Here is a 12,786-nt window from a genome sequence, read left to right on the forward strand (position 1 = left end):
CCACCAGGGGCCTCCAGGAGGGACACAGGAGATGGCCACCTACTCGTAGGCTCTGAGCCAGCCCAGTCCCAGGGCGAAGACCAGAAGCCAGGAGGTCACCCCACCTGAATTATTGCGAGCCCCAGGACCCCAGGGTGCTGTGGCTCTGGTGAGCACGTGTGGCTGTGGCCTGGAATCTCCAGCCTTGCAGTGGACACTAAACTGCAGAACCTTGGGGGCCACTGGGTAGGGGCCCGGACCACTGAGGTGCAGGTCCAGCTGCCGGCCCAGCTTGGCCCTGAGGGTCTAGCACCCAGAGGGCAGGCCTGGGTGTCCAGGCTAGGGACCTGGATTCTGAGGGAAGCCCAGGGCTGCCCCAAGCTCACCCTGCAAGCTCTGCTCTAGGGCAGGAGCAGCACAGGGCCTCAGAGCCTTGCAGGAGGTGTCCCCAGGGCTCGGGCTGTGAGTGCCTGTCTGCTGTGCTGGGGCCCAGGTCCATGCTACGTGGCCCTGGGCCTGCATGCAGTACCGAGGTTGGCGCCAGGTGGCAGTGTGGGGCCGGCCACGGACCCGGTCCTAACCAAGGTCTCTGCACGCTGACACCTCAAGGGGTCCCCTGCCCCAGGGCTGACACCCAGGGCCCCTCCGACTCAGAGTGCGGTTCAGGGAAAAGGACTTCCTGTGTAACTGCTCCCCCTTCCCCATGCGGGGGATGCAAAGGTCCCAGAAACAATCCTGTTTGGGTCCCATATTTTATTATAGTAACCTTAATTACTTAAGCCTTAATTACTTGGTCACCGCATGGCTGGATGCACATCTGTGCAGGTGGCCACCACTCAGGACCCTTCCAGCCCACTGAGGGGGCTCATGCCCAGTGCCCACCTTTCCCCACCTGCCGGGGGCAGGGGGCAGCCCCATGGACACTCGGGGGTCTAGTGCCCCTGCACCCCCACCTTCACTGCTGTTGAGTCTCTCCTCCTCCCTCGAGATCGCCCAACGCGTGTCCAGGGTGGACTCCGTCACAAGCAGGAGCTGGTGGCCGGAGGAGGACGTGGGCCCAGCAGTCCACTGGAAGCCAGGCTGAGCTGGGGGTGCTGCCAGCAGACTCAGTTTCTGTGTGGGGCAGAGCATGTCCAGGAGCCCCTGGCAGATGGGCTCTGGGTGGGGGAGCTTCCAGAGAGCTAGAGGGGTGCCCTGAGGGTGAGGCTTGGGCGCTCTGTCCAGCGAACCCCCCACTTCAGCAGCACGGCTGCAACCCTTTTGTCCTGGCAGCCACTGGACACTGACACCCTAGTGCTCCAGTCCCAGCTCAGCTCAGCCTTGGCCACCATTCAGGCCCCAAGGTCCTCCTGGCCCCCAGCCCCCCGGGGTCGCTCTGCGTGTCCTCTTCTTCCCTACTGTGCAGGCTCTGAGCCCAGCCGAACTGGGAGGCCACTGTCCTGGGGACGCTCAGGGCTATCCCTGGCTCGCAGGACACCTCAGGTCTCGGAGCTCTCGCCAGTGGGCAGCACCACTGCCCGTGGGCCCCCTTTGGCCTCTGCCGTGGGGTAGAGAGAAGCGGGCACATCTGCTGGCCCCGGCCCCGGACGGCCTCGCCCAGGCCAGCCCTGCTCAGGGCGCCACCGGCGAGCCACACAGCCGCAGCTGCACGCTGGCCGTGAAGCTGCACCGCGGCCGGCCCAGGCTGCAGCACAGGGTGGTGCGGAAGCAGCTGCGCGCGCGCTTGGGGAAGATGATGGTGGTGCTGCGGAAAAGCAGCGCTCGGGGCCGCGGCTCCAGGGTCAGCTGGCTGCGGAAGCTGCGCCACGTGCAGTTGGGCGCCGCCACGATGGTCTCACTGTAGCCCGTGACTGTGGGCACCTGGGCGTAGAACACCTTGTCCTGGAAGTGCCTCTCGGACGCATACTGCACCTCGGAGTTGCAGCTGGCAGGGAGGAGGGGTGTCCGTGAGCCCGAGAGGGGACCCTGGCGGCTGCCCTGATCTTGAAATGGTCAGGCTGCGGTGCTGACCCAGTTCGGTGTTGACCCGGAGGAAAGAGGAGAAAACACTCCCAGTACGGCAGGAGGCTGAGGCAGGAGGATCTCCAGTTCAAGGCCAGCCTGGGCAACTGAGTGATTTAGCAAACCCTACTTCAAAAAATTGTACAAAGGAGAGGGCTGCAGATGGGGCTCACTGCAAAGGCCCTGGGTTGGATCCCCAATACTGGCCAAAAAATAAACAGGAGACACCTGAGGGCAGCTCTCGGTTTGCGTCTGGACCGGGGTTAAGAGACAGACTGGGACAGTATTGGGGGTGGGACGGGATAGCAGGGCCATCGGGGCGGAAGAGCAAGGTGTCACCAACCTTTTCTCTAATGGGTCCCCCAAAAGTCCTTATCTGTGAAGAGCCAGTGGGGGAGCCCAGCAGCACTGGGTGACTGGGGGTGCTCGGGCTCCTCCTGCCCTTCCCATGGCTTTGCAGCATCCAGGGAGGGTTTCCGGGAAGTCAGCACCCCTCGGTGCCTGTGGTGACTGCTGCTGGAAAGTCAGCCAGCGCCCACCTGGGGCCGCACCTCGGGCCACCCTGTCCCTGCCCCCAAACCACTGCCCACTCACCGGATCTCATGGGTGGGTTCCGGATCCACCTCGATGGTCTCCCCGAACACTACCGGCAGCATCCGGGGCCTCAGTGCAAGTACCAAGTGGTTGCGGAATGGGAGAGGGGGCTGCGGGGAGAGGCACAGACGGCCAGGGTGACGCGGCCAGGAGCCTTAGCTCCTCCGAGCCCTCCCCACCTGCAGCCTGATCCGTAGACGGCTCTGTGGGGAAACCTGGGAGTGGTCTCGGTGACGGCCCTGGCCACACCCAGGAGTACAGGGACCAGAGGTGACAGGTCCAGTCTTGCCCACATTGCCGATGGCCGAGATCAAGCCATGCCTGAAGCTGCCGGTTTTGCCAGACTGATTCTAAAAGCACAGCCGGCCCTGCACCCGCAGCCCAGCCTGAAGCCAGCATCCCCTCTGACATCCTTGGCCCCTGGTTGGCTCTGGACCCCAGACTCCACTTTGGGGCCTCCTCATCCCTTCCATGCCCCAGGAAAATCCCTGTGCATCCGTCCCTGAGAGCCCTGAGGGGACCTCATGTCACCCCCTTATCCTAGTCCCACGCCCAGCGCTTTCAGCTACCCATGGTCAGCCTCGGCCTGAAGGACACTGACCGTCTGAAGTAACCTTGTTTCCGGGTCCTGCTCTAGTTCATCACCACTTGTGTGCCTGCCCGACATGTGAGCCTAACTCAGGATTGAGGGTGCATTCTGCCGCCAGCCCCACCCCAGAACAGCCACTCCGAAAGCTCAGGCCCTGAGGCTCCTGTACCCCACATCCACGAAGAAGCCCGGCTCTGCCTGCCTGGGATGAGGATGGGGGTGACGGGATGGGACCCAGGTACGGGGACACGGTCCCCCACGTCACAGCAGCTGGAACCTTCCAAAGGGCCCTCGGTGCAGCCAGCCTGGGCTCCGGGCGCCACTGGGGCGGGAGCTAGGGCCCTGCCAGCGCGGGAGGTGGCTCCGGTTTCCAGAGCTGTGTGCGCTGTGGTTCTTTGTCTTTGTGCGCTGGGATGGCACCCCACAGAAGCCTGCGGTCCCCAACCATGGCGGCAGCCTCTGGGGACACCGGCCCTCCCTCCTCAGGCCCTGGGCCTCTTCCTCTTCCAGGCTGCAGCCTCTTGGGCATGAAGGGCTCTGCCACCTCCACCCTGGTACAGTGTCACAGAGCCCAGGCCCCTCCTGAGGGGTGCCTGAGCCAGGGCGCTCCTCCAGAAGCCGGGGACACCAGGGCCCCAGGAGGCCAGGATGGAACACAGGCTGGGCCTCCTGGGGCTCAGGTCTCCACAGAGTCTGCTGTGGGGGCTGCAGGCAACCAACAGGCGGGGTCCCCGGGCCCCCATCCCACCTGCACCAGGAGAGCACATTTCAGGATGGCCCCTGTGGGGGGGCTGAGGGCCGCAGCCAACCCCACGTGACTCACACGCCTCCCCGGGGCCCAGAGCAGGGCCAAGGCAGCTGGGAGGAGGCGCGCAGGGCACGCACGACGCCCACAGATACGGCACGGCAGTGAGGAGCTCGTGCCAGGCACTGCCAGCCCCACCCAGGTGAGGACACTCGGGGAAGGTGCATGGGATCCTGCAGAAGCCCCCACCCCACTGCCCTGGAAAGGGCAAGATGGCCAGGGGCCCGTGGCGGGTGACAGGTGTCTGCCACGAAGCCATATAGAGAGACAATTACAGACCAGGTGCCCAGTGGAGGGGGCAGAGGGTAGCCTCAGAAACGAGAGTCCAGTAGGCAGTGTCCTTCAGAAGGGGACACAAAGGATGAGGCAGGCGACTGGACAGCGCTGACCTGACCCTCTACGAGGAGCCTCGGGCTGAGGAGCCGAGCTGGTCATCACGCACCCTCCATTCCCACTGTTGGGCCCCTGGAACCTCGGGAGGGGCCCCCTGGCGTCCCAGGACCCCAAGTAAGCGCCCCGTTGCAGCTCTAGGAAGCAGGGCCAGGGGCCCACGAGGCCTCTGGCGGTAACGGACACAGGGCCACCTCTTGGAGGCTGACGGGCAGCACGCTCCCTCCTTGTGCCCCTTTCCTGAAGGCCCAGCTCACAATGGCCAGGCGGCTCCAGACGGTGGCCACTTCCTGTCCCCAAAGAGCTGGCCCTGCCCTCCAGGGGCCCAACCCAGAGAATAGCCAGAGCCACCTCTGCCCGAGGTCAGGGCCCTGGGGCCGCAAGGCTCCTGGCCCAGCGGGTGGGGAAGGGAGCTCTGCCCTCAAAGGGGCCTGCATAGGGGGAGCCCACTCCCCTCAGCCTCCCTCCCAGGAAATGGGTCCTCCCACCCCGGCCACCCAGGGTGACCACGCCACATGGACCCCACCCTCACCCCGGCCCATCCCTGTCTGGGCCCTGTCCATCTTTTCTGTCTGTCTGTGTTCCCACCTATCTACCCATCCACCCTTCACCCACTATTTGTCCATCTGTCCATCCATCTGTCCATCCATCCACCCTTCCCAAGCTCTTTTGGCCTCTTGTCTTGGACTGGGTTTCACCATCACAGAGCAGAAACAGAAATGAGAAAATCCAGTGTCAGGGGTGACAGCCTGGACCCCGAGAGGCAGCAAAGATGGGAGACAGCACTGCTCATCGCCACCGTTCTCCAGATGCCACCCACTGGGGTCCCCAGGGGCAGCTGGGAGAGGAGCTGGCAGGGCAGAAGTTAAACCCCAGGCCAGGAGCCATGAGCACCCCACTGCTGCACAAAACTGTGAGAGCTCCGTCCCAGCCTTCTCAGCCACTCAGGCCCTCTCTCCTGGCTCCAGCCGCACACTCTCCTTGCTGACCCCCCAGTTCGGTTCCTGTCCCAGGCCCTTTGCACCTGCCCTTCTGGCCTGAGACACACTTCAGCCCTACAAGCCTCTGGTTAGGCATTCGGGCTTCTGCTCAGCATCACTTTCTGGGCCACCTGTCCAAGTGACTGCCCACCCCCAGCTTTCAGTCAAAGGGGTGCTGTCACCCCACCCGACGATGCATCACGGATATAAGTCCACAGCGTGTCTGCCTCCTCGGCATGCCGGTTTCTTGGAGGCAGGAACCCTGAATTTCTAGTTTACGGCTGTGTCCCCGGCCCATTTGTGCGTGGCACATGGTGGGTCTCTGTGACTTGGAGCTGTCAGGGTCATTCCTGCCTTTGCTCCCAGAGTGAACCCCAGGGCTGGGACCATCGGGGAGTCCCTGTGTCCCCACGCTGGTCCCTGGCCCCTGCCTCTGACACCTGGAAGCCCCATGCCCTCGGGAAACAATCCCATGGCTTCTGGGGGCTCCGAGGAGCAGCAGCTGCTAACCCACCAGGCAGGGCCAGGGCCGGGCTGGGGCCATAGACGCTGGGGACCTGGGTGGCTCGGGTGGGGAGACAGGGAGATGGCGCCACTGACTCGATGGGGAGTGGTGTCGGGAGCCGGCGTCTGCAGGGACAGAATGACAGCCCATGTGACACCAAGAAAACCTGGCCCAGCTCTTCCAGGGCGGTTGACACCATCGGGCCTGAGGGGCCCCCCAGATGGGCGCCATGAACCCCAAGCGGTGACCTGAGCCTCGAAGCAGGGAGCGCTGCGCCTGGCATTGGTCATGGGAGTGAACCTGGCTACACAGGGGTTGCCATGGCAACCACCTGCTTGTTCAAAGTAGCATCTCAAGTTCTGTAGGTACCTAGTCACTGCAATTTTCATCTTAAAAACTTTTTAAGGTAATCAGCTCTACAGTGAAAGGCGGGAGAACATTCCCGGGTTCTGTCCCCACGCAGCCAGGGACGCACTGCAGCAGCAGCTTTGGGCGAGCTGCTACGCTTCCATGTGCCTCAGTTTCCCCCTCCAGGAAATGGGGATAAAGCATCGAGGACAGGCAAGGGTGTACCGAGATGAAACCAGAGGGTACCAGGAAAGCTCAGGCCCCTCCTGGCCTAGCGGCTGGACTCGGGCCACCAGGTAAATCACCTGTGCGGAAGGAGCCCAGATGTCCTTCCGGGGAGACCCCGTTCCAGAGGTGGCACCTGGGGACGAGGAAGGGAAGACTGAGCCCGAGGCAGGGCCCAGACAAGGAGGCCAGGCCCGAGGAGGTTCAGGTGGCCGCCACCCCCAGCCTGGGAGTCGGAGGAGGCCCCAGCTCGCGGGGCAAAGCGGGCTCTGGGTCAGGCAGGGACGCGGAGGACGCGGAAGCCTGTGGTGTGCAGGGGTGCAAGCGGCTGGGATCGCAGCGACTGCCCGCCTTGCGGCCAGCCCCCTCCCTGGGTCACTTCCCTGCACCCCGCCAGCCGTCCCCTTCCGCCTGGACTAAGCCGAATCAGCAGGAGGCCCTGCTGCTGGGCCCCTGCAGCTGCCAGTGCTGTCCAGTGCTGTCCCGGGCCCAGGCAGCAGCCCCCGGCGGGAAGGAGCTGCTCCCTGACTGCTCAGAGGAAAGTTCCACCCGGGCAGCGGGCAGCGGGCAGCGGGCAGCGGAGGGACCTGCGGACAGATGTCGCCCTCACGGCAGCGGCCTCTTTGGGAATGGCAGACGCCGTTCCCCGCCCCCCCCGCCCCTGCACCCCCACCCTGCCCCCTGCACCCCCGCGCCCCAACAGCGGCTCTGCAGAGAAGCCCCCGGCCGGCCCTGGTGGGCACCGCGGGTGCCCAGGTCAGGTCAGGGCGGAAGGGTCCCCGCCAGCGGAGGTGGCTGCCGATGGCCACTCCGCCGTGAGGTTCAGGGGGCGCAGCTCACCCCCGTCTGTCCCCCGTTTTGCAGGAAGGGGCGCGTCCTTACCGCTCTGTCCTCAGCCGGGCCGGGGGGCTCTGAGGCGGGCCCGGGCGCCCCCACCTGTGCACCGTGGACGCCGGGCGCCTGGGCGTCGAAGGGCGGGCTGGGGCTGGGGCTGGGGGGCAGCCCGGAGTCGGGGCTGTCCAGCTGGCCCTCGCGGCTCTGTTCCCTCAGGCTGCCCATGCCCTGCAGATGCAGGTGGCCCACCATGTCTGGGGGCGCGGGGCGCGGGGCGCGAGTGCCCAGCTCCCGGGGCGCGGCTCCTGCACCTCCCTGGGTCGCGGCGGAGAGTGGGTCGGCCCGAGCCAGCACCCCGCGCCCAGCCGGCCCGGGTCCCGCTCCGCCGCCGCACCCCAGCCCGCGCCTCCTTTTCTAGGCGCCGCCCCCGCCCCGCCCCGGCGCCGCCCACGCGTGTCCCCGCCCCGAAATGGGGGCGACCCCGCGAGCCGAGCCTCCGCCGCAGGTCGCCAGGCTCCTCGGGCTCCGGGCCGGGGCCCAGCGAGGTCTCCCCGTCCCGCCCCTCCAGGCTGAGGGTCGGTAACTGGCCCTCGGGGCGTCGGGGCGAGGTGCTGGGGCGCCCACGCGTAGTGCACGGTCGCGGACGTCGCGGTCCGCCCTGCGCTTCCGGTGGAGCAGCGGGTTTCCCTCGGGCTCCCCGGGCTGCCTGGCCCGTCTCCCGCACACACACACTCCTTTCTGCCCGCTAGCAAGAGGTCCCCCCTCCCGCCCAGCCTTCCACTGGAGAGCAGGGAATGTGGGGACCTGCAGGTGTGGAGGAGGTGCTGTGGGGCTGGGCTCAGTGTTTGCACTCACCCCTGGGTCTGTGGCAGGGGTGCTGGGCACCCCTAAACTGCCCTGCGGGCTGAGGGTCTGTAGCTCACCGTCAGGGCAGCCTCCGGACTTGGGCGCTTCTGGTGGACGCTCGCTGAGTGCTGTGTGCCTGCCGGGCCGGGGCAGGCGTTGGGCTGCCAGCCCTGCCCTGGAGGAGCAGGAGACCGCGGTGCCAGGGAGAAGGGGTCTGAGAGCCCAGGGGAGCTGGCTGGGCCTCGGCAGGGGCAGCGAGCCTCGAGACCAGGTGAGGGCGGAGATCAGACGCTGCTGCACAGAGCCGGGCAGAGCTGTGCCCCTCCAGGACCTCCTGGAAGAGGAGGCCGGACACAGCTGCGGGCTCAGCTGGCTCCGTCTGGGCCAGCGAACCAGAAATGGGCAGCTGAGCTGCCACCTCCTCCCAGGACAAAAGTGAGGCCTCTGCTTTCCAGATTCGGCCGATTGGGGTTCAACCTCTAGTACCCATTTGCCCGCCCGAAGTGGCAAGGCCATTTAGCATCAGGGGACAGTGGGCAGGATGGCCAGCAAGGGCCCCAGGGGCAGGTCCTCTGGTGTTGCGTAAAATGCTGGTAATTTGTTTTCACTTTGACTTTGAAATCTTGCAAGAAAATTTGTCACAGCACTGGGCGTGGGGGCACATGCCTGTGATCCCAGCACTCAGGAGGCTGAGGCAGGAGGACCACTTCGAGTTGGAGACCAGCTGGGGTTACAAATTGAGCTCAAGTCCAGCCTGCACTGCATAGATAGACCCTGTCTCAAAGAGACAAAAGGAAAGGAGGGGAGGGGAGGGGAGGGGTGGGGAGGGGAGGACAGTTGTGGTGAGTCTCTGGTCTGAGCTCTGCACTCTGGGTGACTGGCTCTCCTGCCTGCCCAGCCTGGCCCTGTCCGGAAGCTCCCCGGAGACAGCCAGCACCGGTGCACAACAGTGCTGGGTACCCATGTGTGAGTGCGGGAGAAGCACAGCCTTACAGAGGTCAGCTGTGCACGTGTGCCCGTGACTGAGCCCGTGACCTGTGCCCCGTGGGGCCCGTGGCTCCAGGGCTGCCCGTGGACTGACAGGAGCTGGCTCTGCAGAGCCCTCTGTCCCTCATGGCGCCCGTGGCCTGCAAATGTCAAAGGGGCTGAAAGGGCCCAAGTTTCCATCACGTTTCTTGGCAAGTGCTGGTGTGGGGGGAGGCCAGGAGTTCAGGGGTCCTCCAGATCTGAATGTCCGCCCAGGCCACGGGAGGCGGGTGCCGGGACAGCTCGGGGTCGTGGGGGCCCCTGGAGCCAACTCTGGGCCAGATTACCAAGAGGAGAGTTCGGAGGTGGAGAGAAGCGGGCAAAAAGGAGGCTCTGGGGGGAAGAGGACATGGCTGGGCACCCGGAGAAGGGACACATTCACCGCCCAGCGCGTGAACTCATCTGCTTTCACCAGCGCTTGATAAGGACGAGGGAAAGTGTCCCAGTGTCCAGGGCGACTGAAGCCGGCACCCAGCGTCGGATTTCCCAGGGTGCTTTGCAGGGAGCCGGTGCTCAGCCTTTGAGAGAGAAAGGTCAGGGGTGACGGAGGTCGTGCAGAGAAAGGGCTTTTCAGGGACAGCGTTAGCCGCTGCTCTGGACACCAGTGTAGTGATGCTTGTGAGCGTGAGTCAAGCCCCAGTGCACAGCTGTGGAGGCCCCTGCATGCGGGCCCCGCCTCAGGGCTTCTGCTTGGAAAAGAAGATGGTGCCTCAGAGACCAGAGAGGTTAAGTGAGCCCCCCAAAGTCACACAGAACTGCTTTCCTGTCAGAGGTGGGGAGAGTGTGTCCCCGACTCCAGGAGGCCCCATCCACTGCCCTGTGACACACTCCCTAGCTGTGAGAAGGCTGCAAGGGAAATGACATATTTGGAAGCACACACAGGTGTGTGCACACACACAATGTGTATACATGTGTGCACACACAGCACATGCATGTGCACACGCTTATTCACAATATGCACACATAAATCTACCTGCAACTGTACATACACAAAGGCACACGCACAGGCACACACAGACAATATATATGTACGTGCTCACACAAGTGCACACACACAGTACACACAAACAAGTATGCATATACCTCACAGACATGTGCATAGAAGCAGGTAAATACACACCCGCACATGCATGCTTATACACATACACACACGGGCAGGCACACAGTGTGAATGCATGTGCACACACATATGCATGCAACTGCGTGTGTACCAGTGCGTGTGCATACATGCACACAATATCTGTGCACACACACATATGTCCATGCACAACATATGCAGATCTACACAGGCACTCACACACAATGCGGACGCACATAAACGTATACAGCTGTGTTAGGCACATACATGTACAGGGACATGCAAGCTGCACCTCGGCACATCCCAGAGAAGGAGGGGCGAGGGGGGCCTTGAGGCCTTGGGTGCCTTCTCCTGGAGCCCTGGGGACCTGGAATAGCTGTACCCATTAGAGGTTTCAAGGGGGTGGCGGAGTGGCCGCCCTGGGGAGGGGGAGGGGAGGGCCAGAGTGGGGGAGGGGCAGGGCGTGGCCTGATGTCCTCCATCCTTCCGCCTGGGCCTGAGCACCCTGGGCAGGCCCAGCCCTGCTGCCCGGCTGGGACCGATGCCCCCCAGGGTGAGCTGCAGGCTCCCCACCTGGTCCCCGCCTCAGCAGTGAGTCACCTCTGCACTTTCAGCCCGGCTTTGCCGGCCGTGGCTGCCCTGGATCAGGTCCTGGCATCCACCTGGAGACCAGCCTGAGTCCCTGGCAGTCTCCGTGAGGACAGAGAATGGGCAAAAGGAGCCCAAAGTGCGGTGACCGGGAATGTGACCCCGCGTGCCCGGGGAGCCGGGTGGGGCCGGTCTGCGGGGCCTGGCTGGGCGCCGGCTCCACCCTCCCTCTGCCCAGCCTCCCGCTGGCTGTGAACCCCCGGGCTTCACACCTTGGGCTTGGGGACCCGCAGCTGAAAAGGCCTTTCTGGCCCCTCCCAGCCCTGGTAAACAAAAACCTATTTATGTCCTCAGCGAACTTAATTACAGCAGGCAAAGCTGGTGACAGAGTGTAGTTAAAAACAGGCCCTGCCATGGGGAGGAGGCCAGCTGCTGAGTGTTTGGGGGCAGGGAGGAGGTACCCCCAGATTTGTTTTGGAAATTTGAAAGAAGGGAGGCTGAGCTGGGCCAACTGCAAATTTGAGCCCGGCCGGGCAGCTGAGGCGCGTGGGAGAGCCTGCCGCAGAAGCCGAGCACGGAAAGCAGCGGGACGCGGCTTACTCAGTGTGAGGCCTTGTGTTCCAGCCGCGGAGCCCAAACACAAAGCCCCGGGCCTCGGGGACTCCGGCCCACACGCCACTTGGCAGACTCTTTAGCTGATTGAAAAGTTGGTGGCAGGCCTCGGGACCCAAGGCCCCAAATCCTCCCACGCTGCCCTCCAAAAGCCACGTGTGCGGGTACTGCCACGTGCACACAGAAGCGGGGACGCAGTCCCAGCCCCGCGGCTCTGACCGGAGTCTCTGGCCTCTGGCGGCATCCATGTGGCAACCCCGGCCTCTGCAGGCTGTGGGGTCACCTCTGTCCTTCCCCTGCCTCCCTGGGGCCCTCCCAGGGTCGGTGCTGTCACCTGGGGGAGGGGGTCCTCGGGTCTCCTGTCCCAGCTGCCTCTCCGCCCCAAGGTGCTGGCCCACTGGGGTGCACTGGGAATCCCTGGCCAGACAGTTTGGCGCCAGGAGACAGTCCCCTCTGCAGCCTAACAGGAGGGTGACTGAGTTTTCTGCTCACAACAGAGATAGCAGTCTGAGCCCCAGAACCCTAAAATCTTGGTACCCCGCTGCGTTTTTCTCTCACTGTGCTGGCCATGAAAGCAGGGCCCTGCCGGGTCCCACCGCCCGGCCACCTGCCCAGCGTTTTTATTAATTGTTGAAGCAGAAGCTCACTGAGTTCCCAGGCTGGCTACCAGAGACGCTTCTGCCTCCACCTCCTGAGTAGCCGGGCTCATGGGCACGCACAGCTCTTAGAGACGAAGCGGCTGACCTCTGTGCCCGAGGCTGTGGGGGTTGAAGAGGGAGGTTAAGGAGTAGTTTTTTTTGTTTGATTTTGTACCGGGAATTGAACTCAGGACCTTACGCTTGTCAGGCAGGTGCTTATTCTGCTGACCTGCATCCCCGGCCCCAAGGAGTCTAGTTTTAAAAGCTAGTCCAGGGTGACGTCCATCTCTCTGACCCTGCCCTGTCAGCCTCTCAGGGGCTGGTCCGTGGTTGCCTTTTTTCTCTTTTTTGGTAGCAGGGATCGAACGCAGGCTCTCCTGTGTGCCAGGCAGGCGCCTCACCACCGAGCCACAGCGCTGCCCGATGCGTTGACTTGCGATCATTTAGGTTAAATGCATTTTACCTTCAAGGCCAGCAGGGGTGAGGCCCAGAGGGTCACTGGGTCTCAGGTGACTTCTGCAAGAAACCTTGGTGTTGCTCAGTGGGTGGGAGTGGCTGCCTGAGCCTCAGGGGAGATGTCACTTGACCAAGAAGGTTTGCGGGGGGAGCCTGTCACACAACCAGGCAGGGCTCAGCTGTCACCTGGCGCCTCAGCAGGCACCTCAGGCAGGCAGAACCCCAGGCGTGACAGGGACAGGGCAAGCCGAGGGCCAGCCTGGTGCAAGCCTCGAGGACACCGGACAGACAG

The 12,786-nt window shown here is 64.0% G+C and overlaps 1 protein-coding gene across 2 annotated transcripts; it reads right to left on the reverse strand.

Annotated features, from left to right (window-relative positions):
* Positions 1-715: 715 nt before the first annotated feature.
* Positions 716-7,698, reverse strand: Rflna (refilin A). Of its 2 annotated transcripts, XR_010039601.1 has the most exons (4): positions 7,299-7,698; positions 2,575-2,684; positions 933-1,903; positions 716-871 (listed from the first exon to the last, which is right to left on the reverse strand). XR_010039601.1 is itself a non-coding variant. In XM_013154659.3 (3 exons), exons 1-3 carry the CDS (start codon positions 7,500-7,502, stop codon positions 1,591-1,593), a joined length of 627 nt encoding a protein of 208 aa, XP_013010113.1. In that variant the 5' UTR covers positions 7,503-7,698; the 3' UTR covers positions 716-1,590. The 2 variants fall into 2 exon arrangements, 1 of the variants encoding a protein (XP_013010113.1); XM_013154659.3 differs by having other exon boundaries at positions 716-1,903.
* Positions 7,699-12,786: the final 5,088 nt, after the last annotated feature.

Source organism: Cavia porcellus, unplaced genomic scaffold (genome assembly GCF_034190915.1).
Source record: "Cavia porcellus strain 051 isolate PalLab524CR breed Dunkin Hartley unplaced genomic scaffold, mCavPor4.1 scaffold_16, whole genome shotgun sequence".
Lineage (NCBI taxonomy): Eukaryota > Metazoa > Chordata > Mammalia > Rodentia > Caviidae > Cavia > Cavia porcellus.